The sequence below is a fragment of the Synchiropus splendidus genome, chromosome 14 (genome assembly GCF_027744825.2).
Source record: "Synchiropus splendidus isolate RoL2022-P1 chromosome 14, RoL_Sspl_1.0, whole genome shotgun sequence".
NCBI lineage: Eukaryota > Metazoa > Chordata > Actinopteri > Syngnathiformes > Callionymidae > Synchiropus > Synchiropus splendidus.
This window is the reverse complement of record NC_071347.1, coordinates 1,186,470-1,210,063: the sequence shown is the minus strand read 5'-3', so window position 1 is coordinate 1,210,063 and position 23,594 is coordinate 1,186,470. Positions and strand designations below refer to the sequence as shown.

Sequence of the window (23,594 nt, the reverse complement as noted above, 5' to 3'; positions counted from 1 at the left end):
ATTATTGCAGCTATAATGGAAGTGAATCAGGAAAATAAAAAGAGAACAAACAAACAAAACAACACCACACAAAAGTCCTGAGTTTCTATCATGCTGTGAATTTGTTAAAAGTATCGCTGGCTCTGCATAGAGGTACTGCATTTTTGGTCCTCAACAACCGAAAATGGCTGGTCATCGGATCCAATGGTGAGCAAGGTGGCAAGTTTGAAGTGACAAATGAGATTTGATGTGTTATAACATTTGACTGTTCGAGAGTGAAAAGTTTGACCCTCCACCAGTTATTTTAGTATTGAATTACTTAGAACTTATTGCAGTCCCCTGCAACTGCGTGAAAACGCCACAATGGCAATATTATAACAGAAGGAAGGCAGCATAACCAGGGGTCTTGTGATTTGGTTCGCAGCATGTGTATCTGTTCTTTAATAAAGGACTTGATTACAGTTTAAAACCTGGTTCCTGTGTCGCTACAATGAGTCTGCACCAATCAATCAGCCTAAATTTATATTCCTACAAATAAACAGTTATTATTCATTCATCCATTCACCATTTTTATTGACAGTGACATGGTAGCCACTGCATAGTTAAGGCCAAATATGGTGTTAGAACATGTGTGATGTTAATAATCAGGAAGAAAATACTAATATAGACTTTACCCTCTTCCTCACTTGACGCTTTAGGTTGTCCATTTCGTAGGTAAGTCAGCTGAACTTTCCTGTTAATACCTGAGAAGTGACCATACCTGTAAGAAATTAATTCATTAAAAATGGCACAAATGCATGCACACACACAGGTTTGTTGCATTATCTTTGTGGAGTCTACTCATTTACATAACGCTTGCCAGCCTCTCATCTTAAACCTAACCATCCATGGCTTAACTTAGCTAGGCATTGTAATCAAACTTAAACCTATTACTAGTTGCAGCAATTTATGAATAAACAGCTCGTGAATGCCTGAATGAAGGGTGTCTCAACCACTAAAGATGGCCTGTGTCTGTGTCTCTGGAGCAGACTGTGACCTTATCCCTACTCTGCAGCTCCGTCGCCATGGCAATGCTGCCCCTCCCTCTCCCTCTGACATGCAGCGAGTGAAAAGTGCTGTGTCATTCAGCTTCAAACACGTTGCGACAAGAGGACAAGTGTGTTTTGAGCTTTTTGCTGAGTTTCCAGGACAAAGTTTGAGGGAGCTGTGAGCCGTTGAAGTATAGGCAAATTTCTGAAGTGCGGAATCGTCTTCCCATTCATTTTCAACAAGAAAAAAATTTCACAAAATAATATCCCTGAAATTCTGGCACCTAGGTCCGAGAAAAGTAATAGCAGGTGATTCCCAGTCAAGCCCCACGTTGTGGGTTTGCACAATGAAAATTTTACTGGTGCGCAGAAGAAGAATCGCAATCCACCAGTGTATTCACGATACAAGCATTACAAGAGTTAAGCAAAAACACTCAGAGGTCTTGTGGCACACTAAAGGGCTTTCGGCGTAGAGGCCCCATTCCAAATCCAAAACGTGTGGCTCGACCGGCAATGGCCTGCTATTACTTTTCTCAAGCCTAGGTCGAAGAATTCCCTAGATATTCCAGGTTTTGTGACAAATTTTTCCCACTTTTGGTAAGTCAGCCACCAGTTTGCTGCTTGAAACTGGAAAAAAGAAGTGACTTTTATACAACGAAGACAATGAAGTCTATAAAGAGGTAGCAGCGAAAAAAAAAAAAAACACAGCTTACATCAGATTTTCTACATTAAAGCAATCCTTAGAATTCCAACCTAACTGTTGAACATGTGTTACCCAACAGTATCCTCTGTGCCACATGAGGTTTACTAGGGACTGTTCAAAATGATTGTTTAAATGTTGTAGCACTTGACTGAATACGAGAATAAAAAGTTCCAAACCTGATTCTGATTTAGTAAAACTAATACCCAAGCATCACTATTTTAATACCATTTCATAAGTGATCATATTCAGCTGATGAGCACCAATGATTTTCAAACTTCAAGTGTCGAAGAAATTCCTTTTTGGAGAACCCGGGTTGTTAGCAAATAGCTGTTGGGGCGCAAAACATTAGGAATCCATCATAATATATAAGTGCTACTCCGTGCAGAACAATCGGTGGGGTTGCACAAGAACCAACCCCGGAAACAGGTTCAATCCTACCCAGCAGCATATAAAAGCCACATTGGTTTGGTTTGCATTAAAAAAAATTGCAGGGTGTCAAACCAGGATCAACCCCACCTCCACAGGATTACTATATATGGCAGTGAACCCACTGAGCTAACCATGTAAATAAGTTGCACAATCAACATAAAAAAAAAAAATATATATATATATATATATTTCTGCAGTGAGAACCTTTGCATATTTAACCCTAACACTCCGTTATGTGTGTTCTCATGTAAGTGTAGTGTGTCCCAATACTCCTATGACCAAGGGCATCATTCAAGACTTGAAATGATCCCTTTAAACCGAGGGGCTCCAGAGCTGACTTTAAACGAAGCGAAAATATGAAGTGTGGATAGATTTCCAAGATAACAAAGCACTTTATTTGAAAACAATGTTGGACAGGACAACGGGGACATTTTAGTAATGAGGACAACTCTTCTGCTTACTTTCTCTCGTATCACACCTTCTTAAGAAACAACAATCGGCTAGCATCCAGGCTAACGTTAACATCATCACACCTCTAACAGGTCTATCGCCGCAACATAGCAGCGAAGCCGGCTTCGGCTCCACCCATTTCTTCTCCGTTGGTTCACCAAACCAATTGAGATTATCAGCGCTGATGCAAGAGGTTGAAAAACACACTGAAGCTGGCATTTCCAAAACATCTCCAACCCTTGATATGCAAGAAACAAAACACAGCACGGCAGCCAATGACACCTTGTCTCTGTGCGTGACGTCATGAAGTGTTCAATCGCAAACTAAGTGCTCGTGTGAAGTGCTAGTGTTAGGGTGAGAAATGGGACACAGCTTAAGTCTCGTGTGTTGCTCATTGATTTCTATATAGCGGCTTTCACCTGCACTTGTCAGACGGTGTTCCTAATGCTTTGTAGCCTCCCCTCAACCAGCCAAAGAAGAAAGTCAATCAAATCCATTTAAGTGAGAAACTATAGGGTGCGTACTGAGTATCATTCAAGCTGGATTCCCTTCAGAAACAGGAGGGTAGGGATAGGTTTGGAGAAGAAACAGAGATGATGAAGGTTAATATAAATGTGGCTGAGGAATGTTGACAGTGAGTTTGTGGATGTAAGAATGATGGAGGTGAACACTTGAGTCACTTACATCTCCAGAACAGTCTTTAGTTGCTCTAGTTTAGACTTCTTTTCCTCTATCTCGCAGTCGTGATGCTGTCCTAGTTCCAGCAGCAGAAGGCGAGCAATATCCAGCACTTCCTGGAAAGAAGCATGTATTTGTTGTTATCAAATTTAAAAAAAGGTACACCACGCACAAATTTGGAAAATCATTTTTTCCTCCTCTTTTTCTATTTTAGTTTTTGTTTGTAAGTACCTTGTCACGACCTGTATTTGTGTGTCTACATACACACACGCAAGTACAAATTTTGATGAATGAGTATGTGTTGCAGAGTGTAAAATTTACAGAGCATACCAACAGGGGAAAAGCTAGATAGGTGCAACAGCTGTTTTTTTGTTTAGTTTTTTTACTTTGTATTAGGATTTTCTTTTGGGCACAACAGACAGCACAGTTATTAAAATTATCACCCGACACATTCAAAAAATGGCGTGGCCTGTCACATTCAATGTTTTTCTATTTTAAAGGAACAAAGGACATCAGTAGTACGCCAAAACTTCTTGAAAAAGTCTCAAAATAAATAGATCAGTTTGAGAAGGAATCACAAGTTCTTGTCCAGTGCCTTCAAATCTGTAGCCAAAATCTTGCTCACTGTTACAGTGTTTTCCACAGCCACTATCACCCAACCGTGACACATCTGGTCACAAATCAGTGAATCTCACTCAAGCTGAGATCAAAGCCTGAAAGCTGTGCAGCTTGGATGTGGTTTAGATTGAAAATAATAGACTCAGTTGTATTTCGTACATGCTCCACCCTCAAACAGAGTTCATTATTGGTTTATTCCCTTATAAGACATTGCCTTTGCCCTGAAAGAGCTCTAATATAATCTCTGCCCAACTGGGTTGAGGGGTAGCTCTCAATATAAGCCCTCCACTACTGCGCATCGTTCCTTTTTCTCACTCAGACATGTGATTGTGATCTCACCATCCAGTATTGATATGAAATCTGAAGATATATGCTCCTGCGTCTCACGTGCCGCCGCCCTGGGCCACGACGATCAGCATGCTTCTTTTGTCTGGGTCAAAACCATCCAAAGGAGCCCGGTGTCAGTGGCACAACAGTTTTATACTAAGTGTGAGTGTGTCCATGGACTCACGCTCCCCTGCATCCAGTTCTTTCTTTTGTACTGCTGGCACGTGTCCCAATGGGCTCGTCGGCCCTGAAAGACTGGTCTGATTATGACGACAGTGATGAGGCTTTGTTCGAAGAGGAGCCGGTCCTGCAGCTGATCACCGCTACCCCTTCAACGACTGGTCCACCATTTTTGACAGTCCACCCGTGCGGATCTGTCACCTCTTCGGAAGCGTCACATATATGGAGGGTGGACGGCACATGTCCACCTTACTCAGGCACTAAGTCTGTTTTGATCTGAGACCACTGTGCAAGCAGGTGTGTCTGGCACTGCGCGCTACATCGTTGACAGGTTTTCATTGGGCCTGGGTAAGTCTATGCAGTCCGCATGTTTGGACATAACACTTAGAAAGGGTTGTGCTATACAATTTTGTTGTCAGCCTCCGCACTTCAATGGCATTTTGGAGTCTTGTCTGGTCACTTGTCACTGTCAGGCTTTGTCTACGAAGCAACGTGTTGGGTCATCTTCAGAAGGTAGCCATCGTGCAGAGAGTGAGAAGAGGTTAAACGCTCTGTATTTCCTGGTTCTGAAGAAGACAAACGGAGGCCAATTCTGGACCAATGCTCCTTCATTGCGCAGGTGCTGATGTGGATATTCACAATCACACAGTTGCTGGAGAGCATCATGCCAAACAATTGGATGACAACAGATCTCCCCAAAGCTCCTTGCTCACGCCTTGCAGAATGTGGACTTTTGGGAGGCCCAGAGTCAACTCCAGAAGGCGTCAGCCTGGGGTGCGTGCATCAGTATGCCCACGTGTTTGATGGCGCATCCCTAATGGGCTGGGATGTGAGGTCAGGACAGTGTGGGCAGTGTGGGGGACTCACTTCAGTGAATAAATTGTTTCGAGTTGATGGAGGTTCAACTCATCCTTCTCCATTTCGCTCCACAGTTGGAGGGTCCTGGTGAGATTGGACAACTCCATGGCAGTGGCGTATCTGAACAGACGGAGGAAAGGGGTAGCCACACTTGCCTCAGGAAAGGGGCTTTTCATGTCCCAGGCTTCAAGAATGTGGGGTGGATCGGATGTCATGAGGGGTCATTTCCTCAGCCATAATAGCACAGATGTGGCGCCTCTTTGGCAGCGAAGGAGAACACCAAGTGCCCCTGTGTAATCGCTGAGGGCCTTGGACAGTCTCCCTCTGGGGAAGAAAGCGCTGGCCTGTCTTGACTGGGTCAGCTGTATATTTCCCCGTATGAGACTTGTGCTGCCATTCTTATACAGAGTACGGTCTCAGCAACTGACAGTGCTGACTGTTGGTGATTCCCAGACTTAGTTCAGCTAGAAGTGAGGGAGCTGTGGTTGCGTCCACACAGGACCTCAGCACTGAGTCTGTTGGCCCCACCTGTCTATTCTTTGTGGTTGTGTCCAAATCCTTCATTTTACCATTAAACCATCACGTTGTCCTTCGAATTGAGGATAATCTGCCTTAAATCCACCTCTTGAAGATGACGAGTAAATGCTGGTTCTGGTGTATCATCACAAATACTTGCACATTGGACTTGCAATGTTATTCAAGTATGAAATAGAAATAATAGTTACCTGAAGGTAATTCCAGTTTTCACAAGTACATGCCAAGCCCTCTGACTATTCGTCCAGATGGGCCGTCACTCCATTGCAGAGTTTCAAAAAGTGACGATGCGCAGTAGTGAAGGGCATATAAAGGGGCTACCCCTTTCTCAGTTGGACTTAGAGTACATTAAAGATTTTACAAAATATGCCTTAATAAACCAATAGTGAAGTCCATTAGAGTGGGTTGCTCTTGTTAGAAGAACTATTAGTGTTACTAACTTTTGCCATCCAGGTTGAGACTGAGGTGCAAAATAAAAGCCTTTAGAACCTGGCAATATTGTAACAGATCAATTGATTTTTGTATTTGTATTTGTATGCTGCCTCATCATAATACTGTTATTTATAAATGACTGCCTTAAAAATAGGTATGGATAAATGAAAATCGGTGGCCAAACAGTGGCATGTGAAGTGATCACATACCACAATGTAATAGAATGTGTTTTCTAAATACAAAAAGGTGCAGTGCAGGTGAAATGAGCCTTGCAGGGCCGCTCATGAAATTCTAGCAGTCCACTCCCGACGAGCCCACTGCGTAGTCCAATGCAGTCCTTATGTTTCAAGTCCACTCATTTCTGGTCTTACATCCAAGTATCTCTTCTTGATTTCAGGTGGATAATTTTGGGAGCTCACAAATCACACTGCTACTTGGTGGGTTGCCATGCTGGAAGTGGAGCTGTTTTTTCTGAATTACAAAGGCTTGGCCTGGAAAAAGTTAGGAAAAAAAATGTGTACCTGAAGTTGTTTGGGCTTCTTAAGCTTTATTTTCCTGGACTTGTAGCCACCACACTTCTCAAACAGCTCAAAGAACCTGCAAAAAAAAAAACAGTTCCACCGTATTTATTTATAGATCCACAGCATATTGAAGCAGAGATAATTGCTACAGTTACTGAGCAAAAGAAGCATTATTCAATGTAACCAAACAAAATCGAGCCAACATGAAATGTAATGAGTTAGCCATATAAACATGATGTGGAGGAGCAGTCAGTCAACTATCAGGTCAGCCTTGGACAGCTATACTTCTCAACCTTATCATAAAAAAGAGCCCAGAAATCCACCAGAGGAAATCATTTTGGATTTTTATACGTACAGTCTTGTTCCTAAAGCATAAGTGAGGGTAGGAGAATTGAATAAAAATTCAGCACAATTAATTTATGTCAATTTATTGATTTTTGACAATGTCCGTATGACTGAAGATGCAGCATTGACCCATCTGTTGACCTTTCTTTCATGAACAAGACTATACCACCACTTGGTAAATGATATAATCTACAACCTAGACAAAAGTCTTTTCCAATTGAAAGTCATTGCTTAGTGGAGGTGACTCTCATCCTAGTGCTCTTGGCCATTGAACTACAGATGTATGTGAAAGTGAATGGGCCACATTTCTTTTTCCAACATGTCAATGGGCCATTCACCGAGGTCGGCCAGGCAGACATACATGCAACTGAAATTTTAAACTACATAATTGAAGCAGAGACACACCGATTAAAACTGTTGAGTGAAAGTTCTGGTCTTTCTTGACACTCAGGTGAGAAGCGGAGGATAGGGAGCTCTTTTGTTCAGGGCCTTTCACTTCTGTCAGTCCCAACAAGCTTGCAATTCACATGCTGATTGCTGAATGATGTTGCTGAGATTCCAGGATTGTGAGGAACAGCGTTTCTGTTCAGGGTGAATGGCGAGAAAAGAAATCCGTACCTGTAAGTAGCTACTTTTTTTATGGTAAGATGACCAACACTGGGCAGTTCTAGGCATGGGTGCACCAGGCAACCCAGGTCGGCATGCTAAACTGCGGCAAATGGCCGTCTTTGTGCAGTATCAATAAATGACAATCCAGGTCAGTTGACTTGATGGACAGGTATGTTCATGCGCTAATTTGTCAGGGTGGCTGTATATAATATTATCATAAGAATCAGGAGGTCACACCAGCTCAATCACACTTTTGTTTTGGGTTACCCGAGAGCCCCTTGCTCATCAACAGATAAAAGTAGATGAGAACAGATAAGTGATAAATAGATGTGCTGTACTGCACGATATTATTTTTTTGATTTTGTCAAACTGATAAATGGCTAGTCTCAGTATTTGAGAAACACATCTGTCTCCATGATGAGTAATGGCTCGGTTGAATAGTGCATGTGGCTCGATGCGGTCAGACCGGAGACAGTCAACATCTCACCAGAGCTTTGTTCCTGAAACGCTCTGTTGTCAATGTTAACTGTACAGTTGCCTCGTTCACAGAACGTGAGTGACTGAGCAGCCCTGTGCCTCACAGGCAGCGGTGGGTATTGAAAACAGTACATTATCAAAAGTCTTTGCTCACCTGCATTGACTCATATATGAACTTATGTGCCATCCCATTTCCCATAGGGTTCAACATGATGTCGGTCCACCTTTTGCAGCTATTACAGCTTCAACTCTTCTGAGAAGGCTGTCCACAACGATGGGGAGTGTGTTTATAGGAATTTTTGACCATTCTCCCAAAAGTGCATTGGTGATGTCTCACACCGATGTAGGTCGAGAAGGCCTGGCTCTCAGCCTCCGCTCTAATTCATCCCAAAAGTGTTCTTTTGGGTACAGGTCAGGACTCTGTGTAGGCCAGTGTCTTTATGGACCATGCTCTGATCCCACAAGGATGGGAGCATGGAATTGTCCAAAATGTTTCTGTATCCTGAAGCATTCCAAGTTCCTTTTACTGGAACTAAGAGGCCAAAACCAACTGCTAAAAAATAAGCCCACACCATAATTCCTCCACCAAATTTCACACTTGGCAGAATGCAGTCCAAAATGTACCGTTCTCCTGGCAACCTCCAAACCCAGAGTGGTCCATCAGATAGCCAAATGGAAAAGCGTGATTCATCACTCCAGAGAATGTGTCTGCTCCATCTATGCTCTATAGCAGGGGTTCTTAACCTTTCTGATCTTGGGGCCCACCTTTTCCAGAACGAATGGGCCCGGGGCCCATTCAAGTAATAGAACTCTTGATTTCATTTGTGATCAATAACCATATTTAACTTACTTAACTTACTTACATGTGAACAAACCAAAACCTTGTTAAATCACATGAAATGTAATCATTACAAAAACATTTGTCATTGAAAAGTACAACCAGCAGCACAACCAGGTGCAAGTCATATTCTTCAAATGTACTAAAGAGAAAAAAAAAAAATACACTTGATGCAAACTGTTGAGAAAATTGGAAAAACGGAATAAAATTCAGAATAAAAAACATAAAGCACGAGCACTTGACAGATCACGGAGAGTTTTCCCGGCTCATGAAAGTGAGACCGCTGGCACCTCAGCAGCAGGCTGAGCTTAGCAACAACCGCCAGCCCGAGCGTGACATTCGGAACGCAAAACTAATTGCGCAAGAAATAATCAGTAATTTCACCAAGCTAGATGAGCAGCCTTTCTCAGGTGTTATGTGGAGACGGAAATGACAGACTCCGTGGCCGTTTTGGAGTCGGGTGCAGTGTTCGTCAGCCACCTTTTGAAAACGTCCGGAAACTTTCATAAATACAATGCTCTGTGTCTGGGAGTCCCGCTAGAAGTGGCCAGTGTGTAAATATTTCACAGACATGGCAACGTCTCACGAGATTCATCAAATCGCGGCATCTCACATCAAATAAAATGTTTTCCATCTGTCCTTTTGACAGAACAGTTGCTGGCACTATTTTTCTATTTGTTTGCCATCTGTAAGAGTTATATTATAATGTGTCTGCATTAAAATGGTTCAATGGTTCATGTTTTCACATCATGTACACAGAAAGTCTCATTCATCTCATCATTTTGATTACAAATTCATTATCAAGCCATGTGATCGGCATCAGTGATTGGCAGCAAAAACCTTGATCGGAGCATCCCTACCTCAAAAGTCGTATGTTTGGTGCTGCAACTTTGTTTTGTCATGGTTTATGTGAGCAATAAACTTCATATTTCATGAGGAAAAAAACTGTGCCAGAGAATCGTGATATCAATTCTTAGCTAAAAGAATCGTGATTAATATTTTCCCCCCAGTCTTGCAAGCCTACTGTCAAGTCAATTCAGTGACGCACTACTGGCACCATACGTGGCTAATGTATTAAAACTGAGCGTCTTGCGCCATCACAGCCGAAAGGTCTCCAAAAAAAAAAAAAAACAACTTTGGTGGCCCTCTAGGACCACCTTGGGTCCCGGCCCTATGGTTAAGAATCACTACTCTATAGTCCAGTGGTGGCGTGCTTTACACCAGTCATTCTAAACCAGGGGTGGCCAGTCAGAGACGAGGAGCCACATTGTTTTACTGTGTTGCAGAAAAGAGCCACATCCTACAAATATGTAAGGCTGTAAGGCTCTCCTCACACAGCTGGTCACGTGACTTAGCGGCAGTATAGTGGTTAAAGCACATCCCTGTGTGTCACAAGGTTGCTGCTTCACTTCCGGCATATGTCTCTTGTGCATGTATTTTTAAAATTCATATTTTAAAATCGGAATATCAAGTGGCGTAGATAGAAATGTGTGCGCCATTTATTTTACTTATATATATATTGTTTTGTCACCATGTGTCACCAATGTCACCAATAACATCACCCCAGTCTGTGTTATGTGAGCGCTGCTGCAGACTGGACAGTCTCATCTTCGCTCCACTGAATTAAACACGACGACTCCACGATGATCAACAATGAATAATGGGTGAAACACATGCCATACGTTTAGTTTAGTGAATGACAAAGTGAAACGTGGAACTAGGTCATGTTAAATCGTGTTGATCGTGGATCTGATGACGGTCTTAGGACCGCGGCGCACATCGGCATTGAACATGCTCTGAGCCGGGGGGCAGCGGCTTGGAGCACGTGCAGCCAGGTTTATTGTTTATGTTCCAAAGTTAAACTCATGTCACAGTCTTCGAACAATATTTTGATATTTTGTTGGAATAGCTCTTACTTTTTCGTCTCATTTCCTGTATAAACAATCATCTGAATAGCAACTTGACCAAAATCGCAGCCAGTTCGTGGCTCATTCTGTAAAGAGCTGCATGAAAGTGGTGCAAAGAGCCGCATGCGGCTCGGAAGCCTCAGGCTGGCCAGGCCTGTTCTAAACCATATATAGCCTTCTTGAGGCTCAGGTGTGAAGTAGAGGTTGGGGAGCTCTTTTGTTCTCACTATTCACATGTTGCTGAGATTCCAGGATTGTGAGGAACAGTGTTTCTGTGCAGGGTGAATGGAGAGAAAATTTATTCGTAACTGTTTTTTATGCTAAGATGACCAACGCTGGGTGGGTCTTAGTATAGGTGACCCAGTCAATCACCCAGATCGGCATGCTAAACTGTGGCAAATAAATTATAATCCAGGTCAGATGACTTGATGGACAGGTATGTTCATGAGCTAATTTGTCTAGATGGTTGTGTGTATTGCGTGAATATCAGATCATTTACGATTCCAAAAGGGCTGCGTGCTGCTCAGCCTCCGTCTGACAAATATTATCATAAGAATCACAAGGTCACACCAAGTCAAGGACACAGTTTTGTTTTGGGTTACCTCAGAGCCCTTGGTCAAGTTGCTGTTGAGATGATCATTTATACAGGAAATGAGACGAAAAAGTAAGCGCAATTCTGGCGAAACGTCAAAATATTGACTTTGACTTGCATTTAACTCTGACACATAAACAATAACCCTTGCCACTCCAAGCGGGGTAGGAAGGCATGTTCAATGCCGATGTGAGTCGTGGTCCTTGGACCTTCATCAGATCCACGATCAACACGACTGACATGACTTAGTTCCATGTTTCACTTAGTCATTCACTAAACTAAACGTATGGCATGTGTTTCACCTGTTATTCTTTGTCGATCGTTTAATTCAGTGGAGTGAAGATGAGACGCTCCAGTCTGCAGCGTCACTCACATACACAGACCAGCTGGTATGAGGCACAACAAAAAATATAGAAGTCAAATAAATGGCACACACATTTCTATCTACGCAGCTTGATATTTCAAGGAGGATCACAGTACAATGTATGAATTTTAAAAACTTGTGCCGGACTTGAACCAGCAACCTCGTGACACACAGGGATGTGCTTGAACCGCTATACTGCCGCTAACTCATGTGACCAGCTGTTCAGGTGAGCCTTACAGCCTTACATATTTGTAGGATGTGGCTCTTTTCAGCAATACAGTAAAACAATGTGGCTCTTAGTCTCTGACTGGTTTGGCCACCCCTGGATTGTGACGATCTGAATTTTGTGTGAAACCGTGCATGCAACCTCCCCTGTCAGCATGATCAAGTTCTGGACAGTGACTCCAGATGAATAGAAAAGCCTTGTTTGTGCTTGGATCATTTGGGATCTCTGCACTTTGAGTAACTAACGTCTGGTGACCATCAACAGTTTTTAGATATTAATGAATGAATGCATCGAGTGGTCGCCTCGCCGCGCTGGTTTGTTAGTTTGAAAATCAGAACACAACGCCCACAGCACTGATATCAGTGCCAGGACGTTCAATGGTGAAAGTCAGACCTTTCACGGCTCTTTCACGGAGTAACCATGGAAAGCTGGGTACTTTTGAGCTGCTTCATCTGCAGCTTTCTGGAGCAATGATTTTTGTGATCGTCCGGTGTCTTCGATACTGTGTTCGTAAGGACACATACTCAGCGCAAGGGAAACAGCCATATGGGAGTTTTCTGACTACCTAAGTACCTTGAAAGCCAAGTCTGCCTCTGAGTCTCCAGACCCCGGCTTTAATTTAAGCTGTTAAAAGGCTGTGATAGAAAGTGGAGGCAGAGGAAAGTTGTGTCGTCTTACAAAGGGTGTCGAACTTCCATTTTCATCTTCTGCTTGGGTGTCCGATCTCCATGACGTATGATGGCAATCACACAGCGCAACTCCATCCTACAAAACAAACAGTAAAGCATTTATTAAACATAGGAATGTTGTGTTGTGAAAACAATCTCAAACAAACTACATTGCACATTAATTCCATTCAAAGCACTAATCTACTTGCTCTCCAAGAAGGCAGACGTAGTGGAGTTATATTGTCATACCTTATCTTCTGCAAGCGGTAATCATCTTGCATCAGGACAGAATAAAGTAGAAGGGTTCCACTAGAAAACTTCCTTAGAAGGATGGCACCAATATTGACCGCAATATAGACTACAGATCTTTGACTAGTTTGAGGTCTGGAGCTTCTACATACAGTCATGTTCCAAGCAAAAAGCCATAACACCAGTGTAGCATGACAGGCCAAACACACAGGTGGCCAGCCTAATATCTGTGGGAGAGGAAAGGACACGGAACAGGCTCCAGACCATCATAAAAAATCTGCATTTTCCATTGGAAATTACTATCTACACATCGAAGATAAGATTCAGTGTCAGATCACTGTCACTGTGTAGCTTCACTGAAGAGTCATTCCTTCCCATCGCACTATCAAGGAGGAGGATATAATTTACTTGTCATCTTTAATGAGGAATATGACTGAGGTTTGTCATAATACATAGAAGTCACCGCATGGAAACAACATCTTTGAACGTGAAAAATCTGCTTGCAAATACTGTTGGATGAGTACAGTTTGAAAAGAGACTAGACAATGCTGTTTATGAAGACACACCGTATGCATGCACCGCACGCCACCGCTTCTCTGCACGTGACAGTAGAGGTCTGCATCTACGTTTTAAGCTTTGAACGGTGTCTCTACCTCAAAAGATGGCTGAACTATGCTCCTCTGTGTCTACAAGCAGTGTCTCTGGTCGTTGTGTACAACTATTTTCCACAATTGGATTTCAAGGTAGTAGGGATGGGCGATGACTTACAGTACACAAACACATGGCACACTCGCTGCATTGGACTAGCATACATTAATACGACGAGACCATAATGGCAAGCCGCGGTCTCCAGCTTTGGGGACCGCAGACAGTTCAATTTAACACCTAAATAAAACTGGCAGAGCAGTCTGTCAGACATGGGTTCTTGGAGAGATGCAAAACACATCATTTCTCATCTCTAAACTTAGTTCATTATTATATTTAAACATAAACAAATGATGATGTTGGAGACAAACTCCACTAATAAGATTAATTATAAAACAGTTTCAGGAGAGACCACAGTATGCCCAGCACATGGAATAGAATGAAAATGTATTTAACGTGACAATTATCGCCGAAAAGACAACATTTATCATGATATTTTTTGTCCATATCGCCCATTCTTACAAGGTAGTCATCCATATTGTGCAAATTGTAATCTTTCACTTATTGATTTAACAAAGCAAAAACACCCACATGGTGCCCGAGGTTGTGGGGACAATGGGAATGTCCTCAGCCTCCATGGGGATGGACCAGGGGATGTGAAACTGAGGGGCCAGCTCTCTCATGACCATGTTCCTGTAGCGATAAAGAAAGATCAAAATTTCGGTACAAGAAACAGGTAGAAACAGGTATTTCTGTGATTACGCTTCGAAATGAATTTACTTAGCTTTCATGTGATCAATGTTTCAAAGTAACATGATTTTCTGTAAGTGAACAAAAATCAGAATCTTGAGGCAATAGCAGATCACTCACCCCAGTACTTTGGCACAGTCATCGTAGTACTTCATGGAATTTTTCACAAAACTGAATCCATTGACATCACAGACGTAAGAGTGTCCATTAGCTCGCAGCAAGTCAAACCCACACACCGTTTGCTGTAGCAAAATGAATTAAATGAATTTTCAATAGTGAGAATTAATTAAAAAAATAATTCACTCATTCATTCAGTTCCAAATATGCATGATCTGTCATCCAAGAGCAAAAACATGAACGGTGTGGCTTCACAGGAGGCCTTTACATCATCAGAAGCTCATGTCATATAACACATATAACTGTAATCTGGATATTTTTGAAGCTCATTGTTAACGGACTATCTTTAGACTCTTTGTATTTACATCAGTTGCACTGCTCTGAGTGAGTTTTCTAAACGTTCCTTTTTTCTACGCCTAGACTTTGTGTGCATTTTCACTTAGTAGTGCTGGTCGGCCTCACAAGGCCTGAGCGCAGCCAGTATACCTTGTTTACCTGTCAATCTTCTGTTTGGAACCTTGAAGCACCAAGCACCAGTGCCAGTGGCAAGAGTAAGAATGCACCATGGTGGAATGTCAGGAAGACTAGAAATAAATGAGTAATGAATCTCTTTTTCTGCTTTTCTGTGTATTAAAACATGTAACTTTATCTTTATCTTTGTTGTATCTTTATTCATGAAAATTAATTTGTTGGACTCATTTCATTGAAGTAAATTTTTTTGTTTTATGCAAATTTATCGATTGTCCAAACTTTCAACAAATTGTCGTTAAAAGCGGATTATTCACATTAAATGTGAGTCAAGAGTACTTTTACTGCGCAGTTACACAGTAGTAGTAGTTTAAAAAAGTTAGTGGGTAATTTTTGAACTTTACAAACATTCGCGGCCTAGTTTCCTACGCTAATTTGTTCTGTGGATCACAACAAAATGTAATTAAGGTACCTCCACCACTGGCCAGTCAAACCACTGTACTTTAGTTTACTTTCATTGAGAATCCTTAAAATTAGTCCTGGATTCTAAGTCGTAGATTTGTGTTAAAATGACGCGCAGATTTATATGCAGATGTGCATTTCACAATTGATTTTAAGCCTGTTTGACATTCAGCCTTGAATTTTCATGACATTTATGTCCAATAATAATAAGAATAACAAAGTGGCGAGGCTGCTATCAGGGGAGCTAGGAGAGTTTGGTGAGAGACAAGATGAAGAAATAGAATAAAAAGTGCAATGAACATAAATCAAACAAGGAGTGTATGTTGATGCAAACAAAGAACAGTTTTTTCCCCAAACTAAATCAACTAAAAAACTGGGAAGTGTTTACCTTAAAGGCTAGGCAGACCTTCCGCGCTACAAGCTTCTCCAAAGCAGTCAGCATAACAGGGTAGCGGATCTCCTTTCCTTCACTGTCTCTTTCCACTTTTCCGTCCAGTGCTGGAGATTTCCGTGCTTCAGCATGTGCGTAGTCTGGACCCACTGTGTAAACCTTGCAGGCCAACAAAAGTACTGTAAGTACACACTTTCCATCGATTTCACTACAATTCATGTTGAAAAGTAGGCAAACCTTCACATCAGTTCCATCTGTCGGCATGAACTCCTCATAGACGTAGGATCCAGTCTTCCGAACACTGCTCTCAGCAGAGTACACACTGCTTCGACTCCCAATCTTTATTGCAGAATTCAAGCAGAGGAATGTGCTTCAGCAAATGCAACCAAAACAATGAATCCAGGAACATGCACAGGGGGTCTTGGGAGTAAACCTATAATCTACATGTTTTCTGAGTTACAATGGACCAAGCCTTAATTTCAGTATTCTATAACAGGTCATGGACTCTCGTAGCTCCACGAGAACTGAACATGACTTCATGGTGATCAAAAATGAATAATACATGACACAAGTTTAGTTTCATAATGTGAAACGCTGAACTAATTTCAAAGTGTCACCGACATGCCTCAGCAACAATGCATATGTATGCAGTATGAAACGATCATATATCATCTACAAAGGTGGTTCTGAGGAATTCTTATGCTAATCTATTAGTCATAAATCTAGTTATAAGTGAATCATCATGATGATGATACCAACATATTAAAACAGTGGAGAGAAGCTACCAAATCAATGGTGAGGAAGTGTCAATACTAGCCAGTAAAAGGCAGAGTAACTCCCACCGTTTACCTCAACGCATTATGAGTTTTGTATGACTGACTCATCTTAAGAGAGTTTTACATTACAGTTGCCGCCTGTCTCTGATCCGTTCTAGCATTTAATTGGCTATGTTCACACTGCAGCTCAATTCTGATATTTTGCCCATATTGTGTGATGTATCTGATTTTAGATTTGCAATGAGAACAGTACAATTCCGTTTTTTTTGCTACCAATAATCTGGACGAGTATACAGGCACTGTGACTTCATGGATCAGCGACTGTGAAGAGTGCATTGTTCCAACACGCACCAATGTGAGTTATGCAAATGTCAAACCCTGGTTCACAGCGAAACTCAGGGCAGTTTTTCAGTGTGGGTTCTGTTTCGGGTGGCCTAAGTGAAATTCACACCTCTCTCTCCTCAGGTGGCGGCTCTCTGCGCAAAACAGCTGGTTTGTGACCCACAACAAAGCAAGTCGTCATCAGCCGGGCGACAACCTATTCACCACCAAGGCTTGACCACCTTACTTCCATGTCAGTTCTTAGCACTACGAGTCATCATCACCTCAGACATTAACTGATGATGGACCTCCGCCACGGGGTTTCACAGCCAAAACTAACCCTTCCACTTTACCGCAAAGGACTGTGGTACCTCTTAGTGATACAAAAGAAGAACACGGTTCAGGAAGCTGGATAGTTGGAAAGCTGTGGGTCCGGACAGAGTTTCCCTGATGCAATGATGCATTGTGCCACTGGGGGTCCTTCCTTTCACAAACTTCTTCAATGCATCCATGAAATCCAGTCATTTTCCAGCCTGTTTTAAATCCTCGACTATTGTTCCTGTCCCAAAGAAACCAAGGGTCACAAGACTGAATGGCCGGTGTCACTGACGTCAGTGGTCGTGAAGTCAATGCAGTTTGCCAACAGAACCAACATATCTGTAGCGATGCAGTTTAACAGGACCTTCACTTTGTTCTGGAGCACCTGGACTGCCCAGGAACCTATGCTAGGATCCTGTTTGCAGACTTCAGCTCTGCTTTTTATATGAGTCTCCCTAATTTGTATGAGTTGCTGAGGGATGATTGTGATGAATACTGAGCTGAAGTCAACAAACAGCATTCAAACATATGAGCCTCTGATGTCCAGGTTTGTGAAGGCAGAGTGGAGAGCCGTTATTGAGTGGCACAAACCTGGTGTTAGTGTCATCAGTGCACTTTGAGAGGTAGGCTGTGGCAGTCTCTGTATACACTCAAAGATCTGTTATTGTGTTGTGGTGAGGAGCAGCATCTTTGAATACCTCCTAGTTTGCAGTGGAGAAATAGTCTTGAGGTGCTTCTTCAAATCCTTCTGGCTGCACACGCATCTGCTTCCCAATTGGTTTAATGACTTTGACAAGAGCCCTGTATGCTCGCATTAGCATGACAGTGATGTGATCGGAGTCACCATGTATTGATTGACTAAAATTGGAAACCTTCTCTTTCAAAGAAAATACTGTACGTAGTGCATGTGCTGGCTCCAGAACAACACCACAAGCATCATTATTTACAAACACTAAACACGCTCGCTGAGTGTGATGACGTCGTGTCCTCTGAGGCGCATGCGTGACACTTTCGGGGCATTTTTAAGTTCACACTGGGGACACATACAAAAAAAGCAAAGCAAAGTTCTTCAAAAAAATCTGAATTGAGCTCACAACAGTCTGGGTCATTGCTTCCAAAACAACAGTTTGAATATATATTTTTAAGTCCTTTATGTACCTGCTCTGCTTCCTTAAAAAAATCTGACACATCCCTAATGATATAGCCGCTACTTCCATCATTCCAGCAGACTACGCACCAGTGTTTGGTACCTCCATTGACAAAACAAGATGGTGGCAGCGTTCTACCCACCTATTAGAACATCGTCAGCATCACAATGTACTTTATGGTCATGTATGCAAACAAAATTCTACTGAAAACACAATACTTATTTCTAATTATCTATTGGTTGTTGTTTTTTGTCAGTGACAACATCACATGCTGATCATAGATCTGATAATGATTCAAGTGTGATGGCTGTCTATGGGCAGCATCAAATAAGGCTGCACCAATCGATCAGCCGTCCGATTTATCGGCGCAAATTTCTGATGATGATCATGATCATCTGATCAAATAAATAATATAAGCTGTCTTTTTTATTATTGTTATTTCTGTACACATTTTAATTAGATGCTATTGATATTTATACATGATGAGTAATGCTATTGCCCCTTAAAATGTTAGATCATGATGCAAAAATTGCAATTTCTCAAAAAAAGTACACAACTTGTTGTGATGCTGCAGCCCCACTGGCAGAGTAGACCTGCAGCTACAGACACGATAGTGGCTGTTCCGCTGAGGAAAAAACGTAATTGCAATTCACAACGAGTGCACCTAGATGCAGTAGTAAAACAACACCACTGGCCTCAAATCACCTGGCCAAAATCACGTGCTACCAAGAGACTAATGAATGAAAACTAAGCTAACCGAAGCTAACCGCAGGCGAAACCAATGCTAATGGAGTTTGAATTGGACGAGCAGACGAGTTCTGTCGCTAAAGACCAAAGGTACACTATCACCAGCTAATAGGGCACCTGGACCTCAGATACTCATTCCCTGGACATGTGAAGTTTACATTGTGGGTATTGATTTATTTCCTTTAATGTAAGACAAGACATGACAAAGTTCTAAAATTATGGACATAAAACTAGAGAACAGAAGGAAAGCTCAGTTATAACAACTATAATTACTATTACAAGTTTGTCCAAGGACATTTTTGGACAGAGTTGTCGCCTACCTTCCTGAAGAGTCTTTGGCTGCCTCCTCCTGCAGCTGTTGGGTAATAAATATAGACATTGTGGTCTTCAGCGCACACTGGCTTCTCTACAAAGGGCTTAGGAAAGACATCACCGTTGACCTCCACATGGTCTTCACTTTCCACCAGACTGCATTCTGAAGTGAGGAGTCACAGGAGGGAGTAAAAAATGTGAGGTCCTTGTGAGCAGTGCATTATTGTCAAGGCACAAATGGGAAAAGAACTGCTCTCCACCCATACACCCTCCCCAAAAATAAATGAAAAAATAAATGAAATTAAATAAAGAATCATACCTTCTGGGTTGTCTGGGTCTCTATTCAACACAGCGTAACGAGGTAAGTCGATTCCCTCTTCTTGGAGGATACGATACACTTCCCTCCTAATGACGATTCAAAGGTATCACCATCACAAAATGAGCTTTCCCTATTAGTTATTGCTGTTTTGGGGAAGGGACAAGTTTTCTTTAGACCAGAGGCAAATATGAAAAAAAAAAAAAAAAAAGGCTGTGTCACCGACCTTGAAAGAGAAAATGACGAGAAATGTAACACTTAAAGTGCTTCAACTGTTTGAAATTGCAAAGTACTAGAACAACAATTAAATACATTAATAGTCCATAATGGTCTTACATTAACAGTAGGTACAGCACACCAGGCCACAATTCAAATTTATGAACGGATAAAAATCCATTCTGCTTTAACATAATCATTGCTAGAACCTTTATTATGCCCTTCGGATGTGAGGATGAAGAGTTTTTCCTTTAATGATCATGTTCACTGATTATATGCTAAGTGTTTCAATTGGGTGTCCTCATTCCAATGCAATTTATAAACTCACCACTAGATCTCAAAGGAGATTTTTAAAAGATGCTAGAAGAGAGTTTCAGAATTGAAACGTACCTGTCCTGGATGAAATACTGCATGTTGAGGTCGTTGATGAGCAATGGGTTCCTGAGGTTGGTGTACTCTACCGCTTTGTCTAGTGGGAAACCTAAACAGTGGTAGAGGGATAACGTGTCAAGTCATCAATAGACTCAATAACAGAAACTAAAAAATTCAACCACAATATAAACTCACTTCAGCAATCACTTTAGGTCAAGTTTAATGAAGCAGATTTTTTTGCTTCTTTTGGTTTAATGACAACCACACAGTTTAATCACAAATATATAAAACAAACAAAATAAAATATTCATTGAATTGAGCAAATAAACATGCCTTAAAATACACATAAAATGTTTTATGCAGTCCAATAGCCCGCATGCAAATGTGGAAGATGAAAATCGACTGTTTGCACAGTTGAAGATAAGGTTCAGAGAGCCCTCATAAATTGTGCATTCACAAAGGTATATGACATTAATTTAACATAAATCATGGTAGCTCCAAAACGCTTCTTTAATTATTTTTTCTAAATAAAATGTCTGCACCAGGGAGCAATGCAGTTTTGTGAAGCCTTGAAGGACACCTGAGGGCATGAAGAAGAAAATGCGGGCAGACCGATGATACGTGAGAAGTTAGTAAAGAGAATTAACAGACAACTGGAACACCTGTGGCTACACATCTATTACTCTAAGTTGTAACTCTACTCAGGCTATACTTCATGTGGTTAGTGATGGCTAGAAGACAGCCGTGATCCAACTGCCTTCATCACTTAGGAGGGACCGCTACTGCTGTTTCTTTATGGCTTAGTTTCTAGTCCATCTGCATACCAGGAAATTATGAAATGGTGCTGCAAGGTTTTAGAGAAATACACAACTATGTGGATGATGTCACTGCTGCGTTGTCTTCGAAGCAGGAGCATAACAAATGCTGTCCTGAAAATGCTGAAAATTACGCTCAGGGAGGGAGCGCAGCGGATTGATCCACGCTGCTCTCGCAACACGCTGGACACAGCGAGAGAGATTACCGACGATCGAGAAGGTTTTAATCAGTGAAGTTAACGTCCCAACGTCAGAAATGATCAATGAATAGTCTGGTGAGCTTCAGTAACTCTGGGAAAATCAGCATCTTGCCGGCAAGATCAGCAATGAAAATAGTTTCTGAAGAGTGCGGCATTATTCATTTAAGCAAATCTGTCTGTCAATAAAATCTGATGTTTATCAGCCTAATAAAGGCGAAGCCACATGAGTTTTCAAACACAGGCACACATCGCAAGTCCCGGATCGCAGCACTGCGCAATTTTCCTGCAGCTCCTGGCTGCACACCTCAGTGTTCAGGAAGTTTGAGAAGTTGTTTTTGAACGATGTTGTCCACCCAGACACTGCCTGGCATTTATCAGGTTTGTGTGGAGTCACGCTGGACACGTAGTTTCCGGCATCTAGCTCTGAGTCGCCAGGAGTGTGAAGCTCACCACCCGCTGAGCCACCCTCTGAGAATTTCACGAGACAAAGTGCAGGTCTCCAGCCGGGATCAAGTCCGTGGCCAAAACCTGACTCGCTTATGTTCACATCTCGGACTTCTGAGACGAAAGAGCTTTGTCTCGAGACCGTGTGAAAGCACCCTATGAATTGGGACAGCAATTCGTGTTGTTACACTTTATTTACAGTACATCACGTGTTAAGAAAACATAAGCGTCATAGGCTGCAGTGGTGTGTTACGATATAGAGTGTTCAAGACAGAGTACCGGCACCAGTGTTTTATTTTCTACCTCTTGCATCAGTGCTGATAATCTCACATTGTTTGGTGGACCAACGGAGAAGAAATGGGCACAGCCAAAGCCAGCTTTGCTTGCTATTTTACGGTGATACATCTGTTAGAGGTATCACAACGTTAACGTTAGCCTGGATGCTAGCCAACTGTTGTTTGTTAAGAAGAAATAACAACATACTCATAAATGTTGTATTGGAATTGTATTGTCAGATATGGTAGACTCTTTAGACTTCACTAATGTGTGACACAAGGCTGTTTCTAGCTCCGTGGGGGACATAGGCCGGATGCTGTTTCCTATCCCTACTGTGACGCCACATTGATGAGCAAAACAGGCAACAAGTAAAATTAAACATCTTAAGTTGAGCCAGTCAGACAATTGATTAAAAACATTATAATTAGGGGTGGGATTCTAATTAATAAGGGAATTTGACAGTCAATCTAAATTAATCACAGTTTAATGGTATAAGAATATTTGCCACAAGAAGCCACATTTTTAAAAGACATTTGAAAGAATTTGGTATATTACTGAATCAAATGATGGAATCATACATACATTTAAACAACACATTCTTTATTTTGTCAGTTTATCAGTTTGACAATAGCACAATAAATCACAATGGTGGCTATATTCAAGTTTTTATATCACCTTTTTTAAACTAAAGCTCTTTAATTGTCTTGAAAATATTTGTATCAGAATTTCAATTTTATAAGAATTTTATGTACATTCAGAGTAGTGGAAACCCTGGCCATTGTGTAGTGAAAAACATCCATGAACAAAAGCAAACTGCTTTTGCATGCTTTTGTTGAGGGATTCCTTGGTTTGTTGTGATCATCCTAGCTGCGACGTGTCTTGTGCACCAGTGTGATCAGTGGACCAGGACCTCGTGCACTTATCCGCACATATTGCACGTGCCGGACCACTGCGCTGCGCTCCTGTTCCCGAGCAGAGTGTTCTGGGAGTTTGCGAAGTCGTTTTTGAACAATGTTGTCCAGCCAGACAGCGATCAGACTCTGCCCAGCATTTATCATGTTTGTGTGGCGTTGCGCTATAATGTGTATAGCGTTTCCGGCATTTAGTGCTGTGTCGCCTGAGGCGAGAAGCTCACCACCAGCTGAGAGTTTCCTGAGACAAAGTGCAGTTCTCCAGCCGGGATCAAGTCAGTGGCCAAAACCCGACTCGCTTGTGTTCACATCTCAGACTTTTGGGCTTAAAGAGCTTTGTCTCGAGACAGAACCCGCAGTGTGAAAGCGCTGTGACAAACATTCTGGGTTGTCTGGAGAGCAAGCTGTTAAATTAAATTAAATTTAAAGGATTAAATACTTCAATATTTTGTTGTTTTTTGTTGTAATTAATTAATTGTAATTAACGCGTTTAAGTCCCACCACTAATTATAATACAAGGAAAATCATCATTTATATGTCAAATACAATAGATTGTCTTTTATTTAATTAAGTTAAT

At 41.8% G+C, this 23,594-nt stretch overlaps 1 protein-coding gene across 2 annotated transcripts in view; it reads right to left on the bottom strand.

Moving 5' to 3' along the window:
• Window positions 1-23,594, bottom strand: part of ppip5k1b (diphosphoinositol pentakisphosphate kinase 1b) — a 70,185-nt gene that overhangs the window by 30,461 nt on the left and 16,130 nt on the right. For both annotated transcript variants that reach the window (XM_053885573.1, XM_053885571.1), the window contains exons 4-14: window positions 20,390-20,480; window positions 19,787-19,872; window positions 19,476-19,630; window positions 16,083-16,184; window positions 15,843-16,004; window positions 14,528-14,649; window positions 14,249-14,350; window positions 12,774-12,860; window positions 6,738-6,813; window positions 3,274-3,383; window positions 654-739 (exon numbers count right to left, since the gene is read on the bottom strand). In XM_053885573.1, the coding sequence (XP_053741548.1) occupies window positions 654-739; window positions 3,274-3,383; window positions 6,738-6,813; window positions 12,774-12,860; window positions 14,249-14,350; window positions 14,528-14,649; window positions 15,843-16,004; window positions 16,083-16,184; window positions 19,476-19,630; window positions 19,787-19,872; window positions 20,390-20,480 (1,179 nt within the window). The remainder of the gene's footprint in view (window positions 1-653; window positions 740-3,273; window positions 3,384-6,737; window positions 6,814-12,773; window positions 12,861-14,248; window positions 14,351-14,527; window positions 14,650-15,842; window positions 16,005-16,082; window positions 16,185-19,475; window positions 19,631-19,786; window positions 19,873-20,389; window positions 20,481-23,594) is intronic.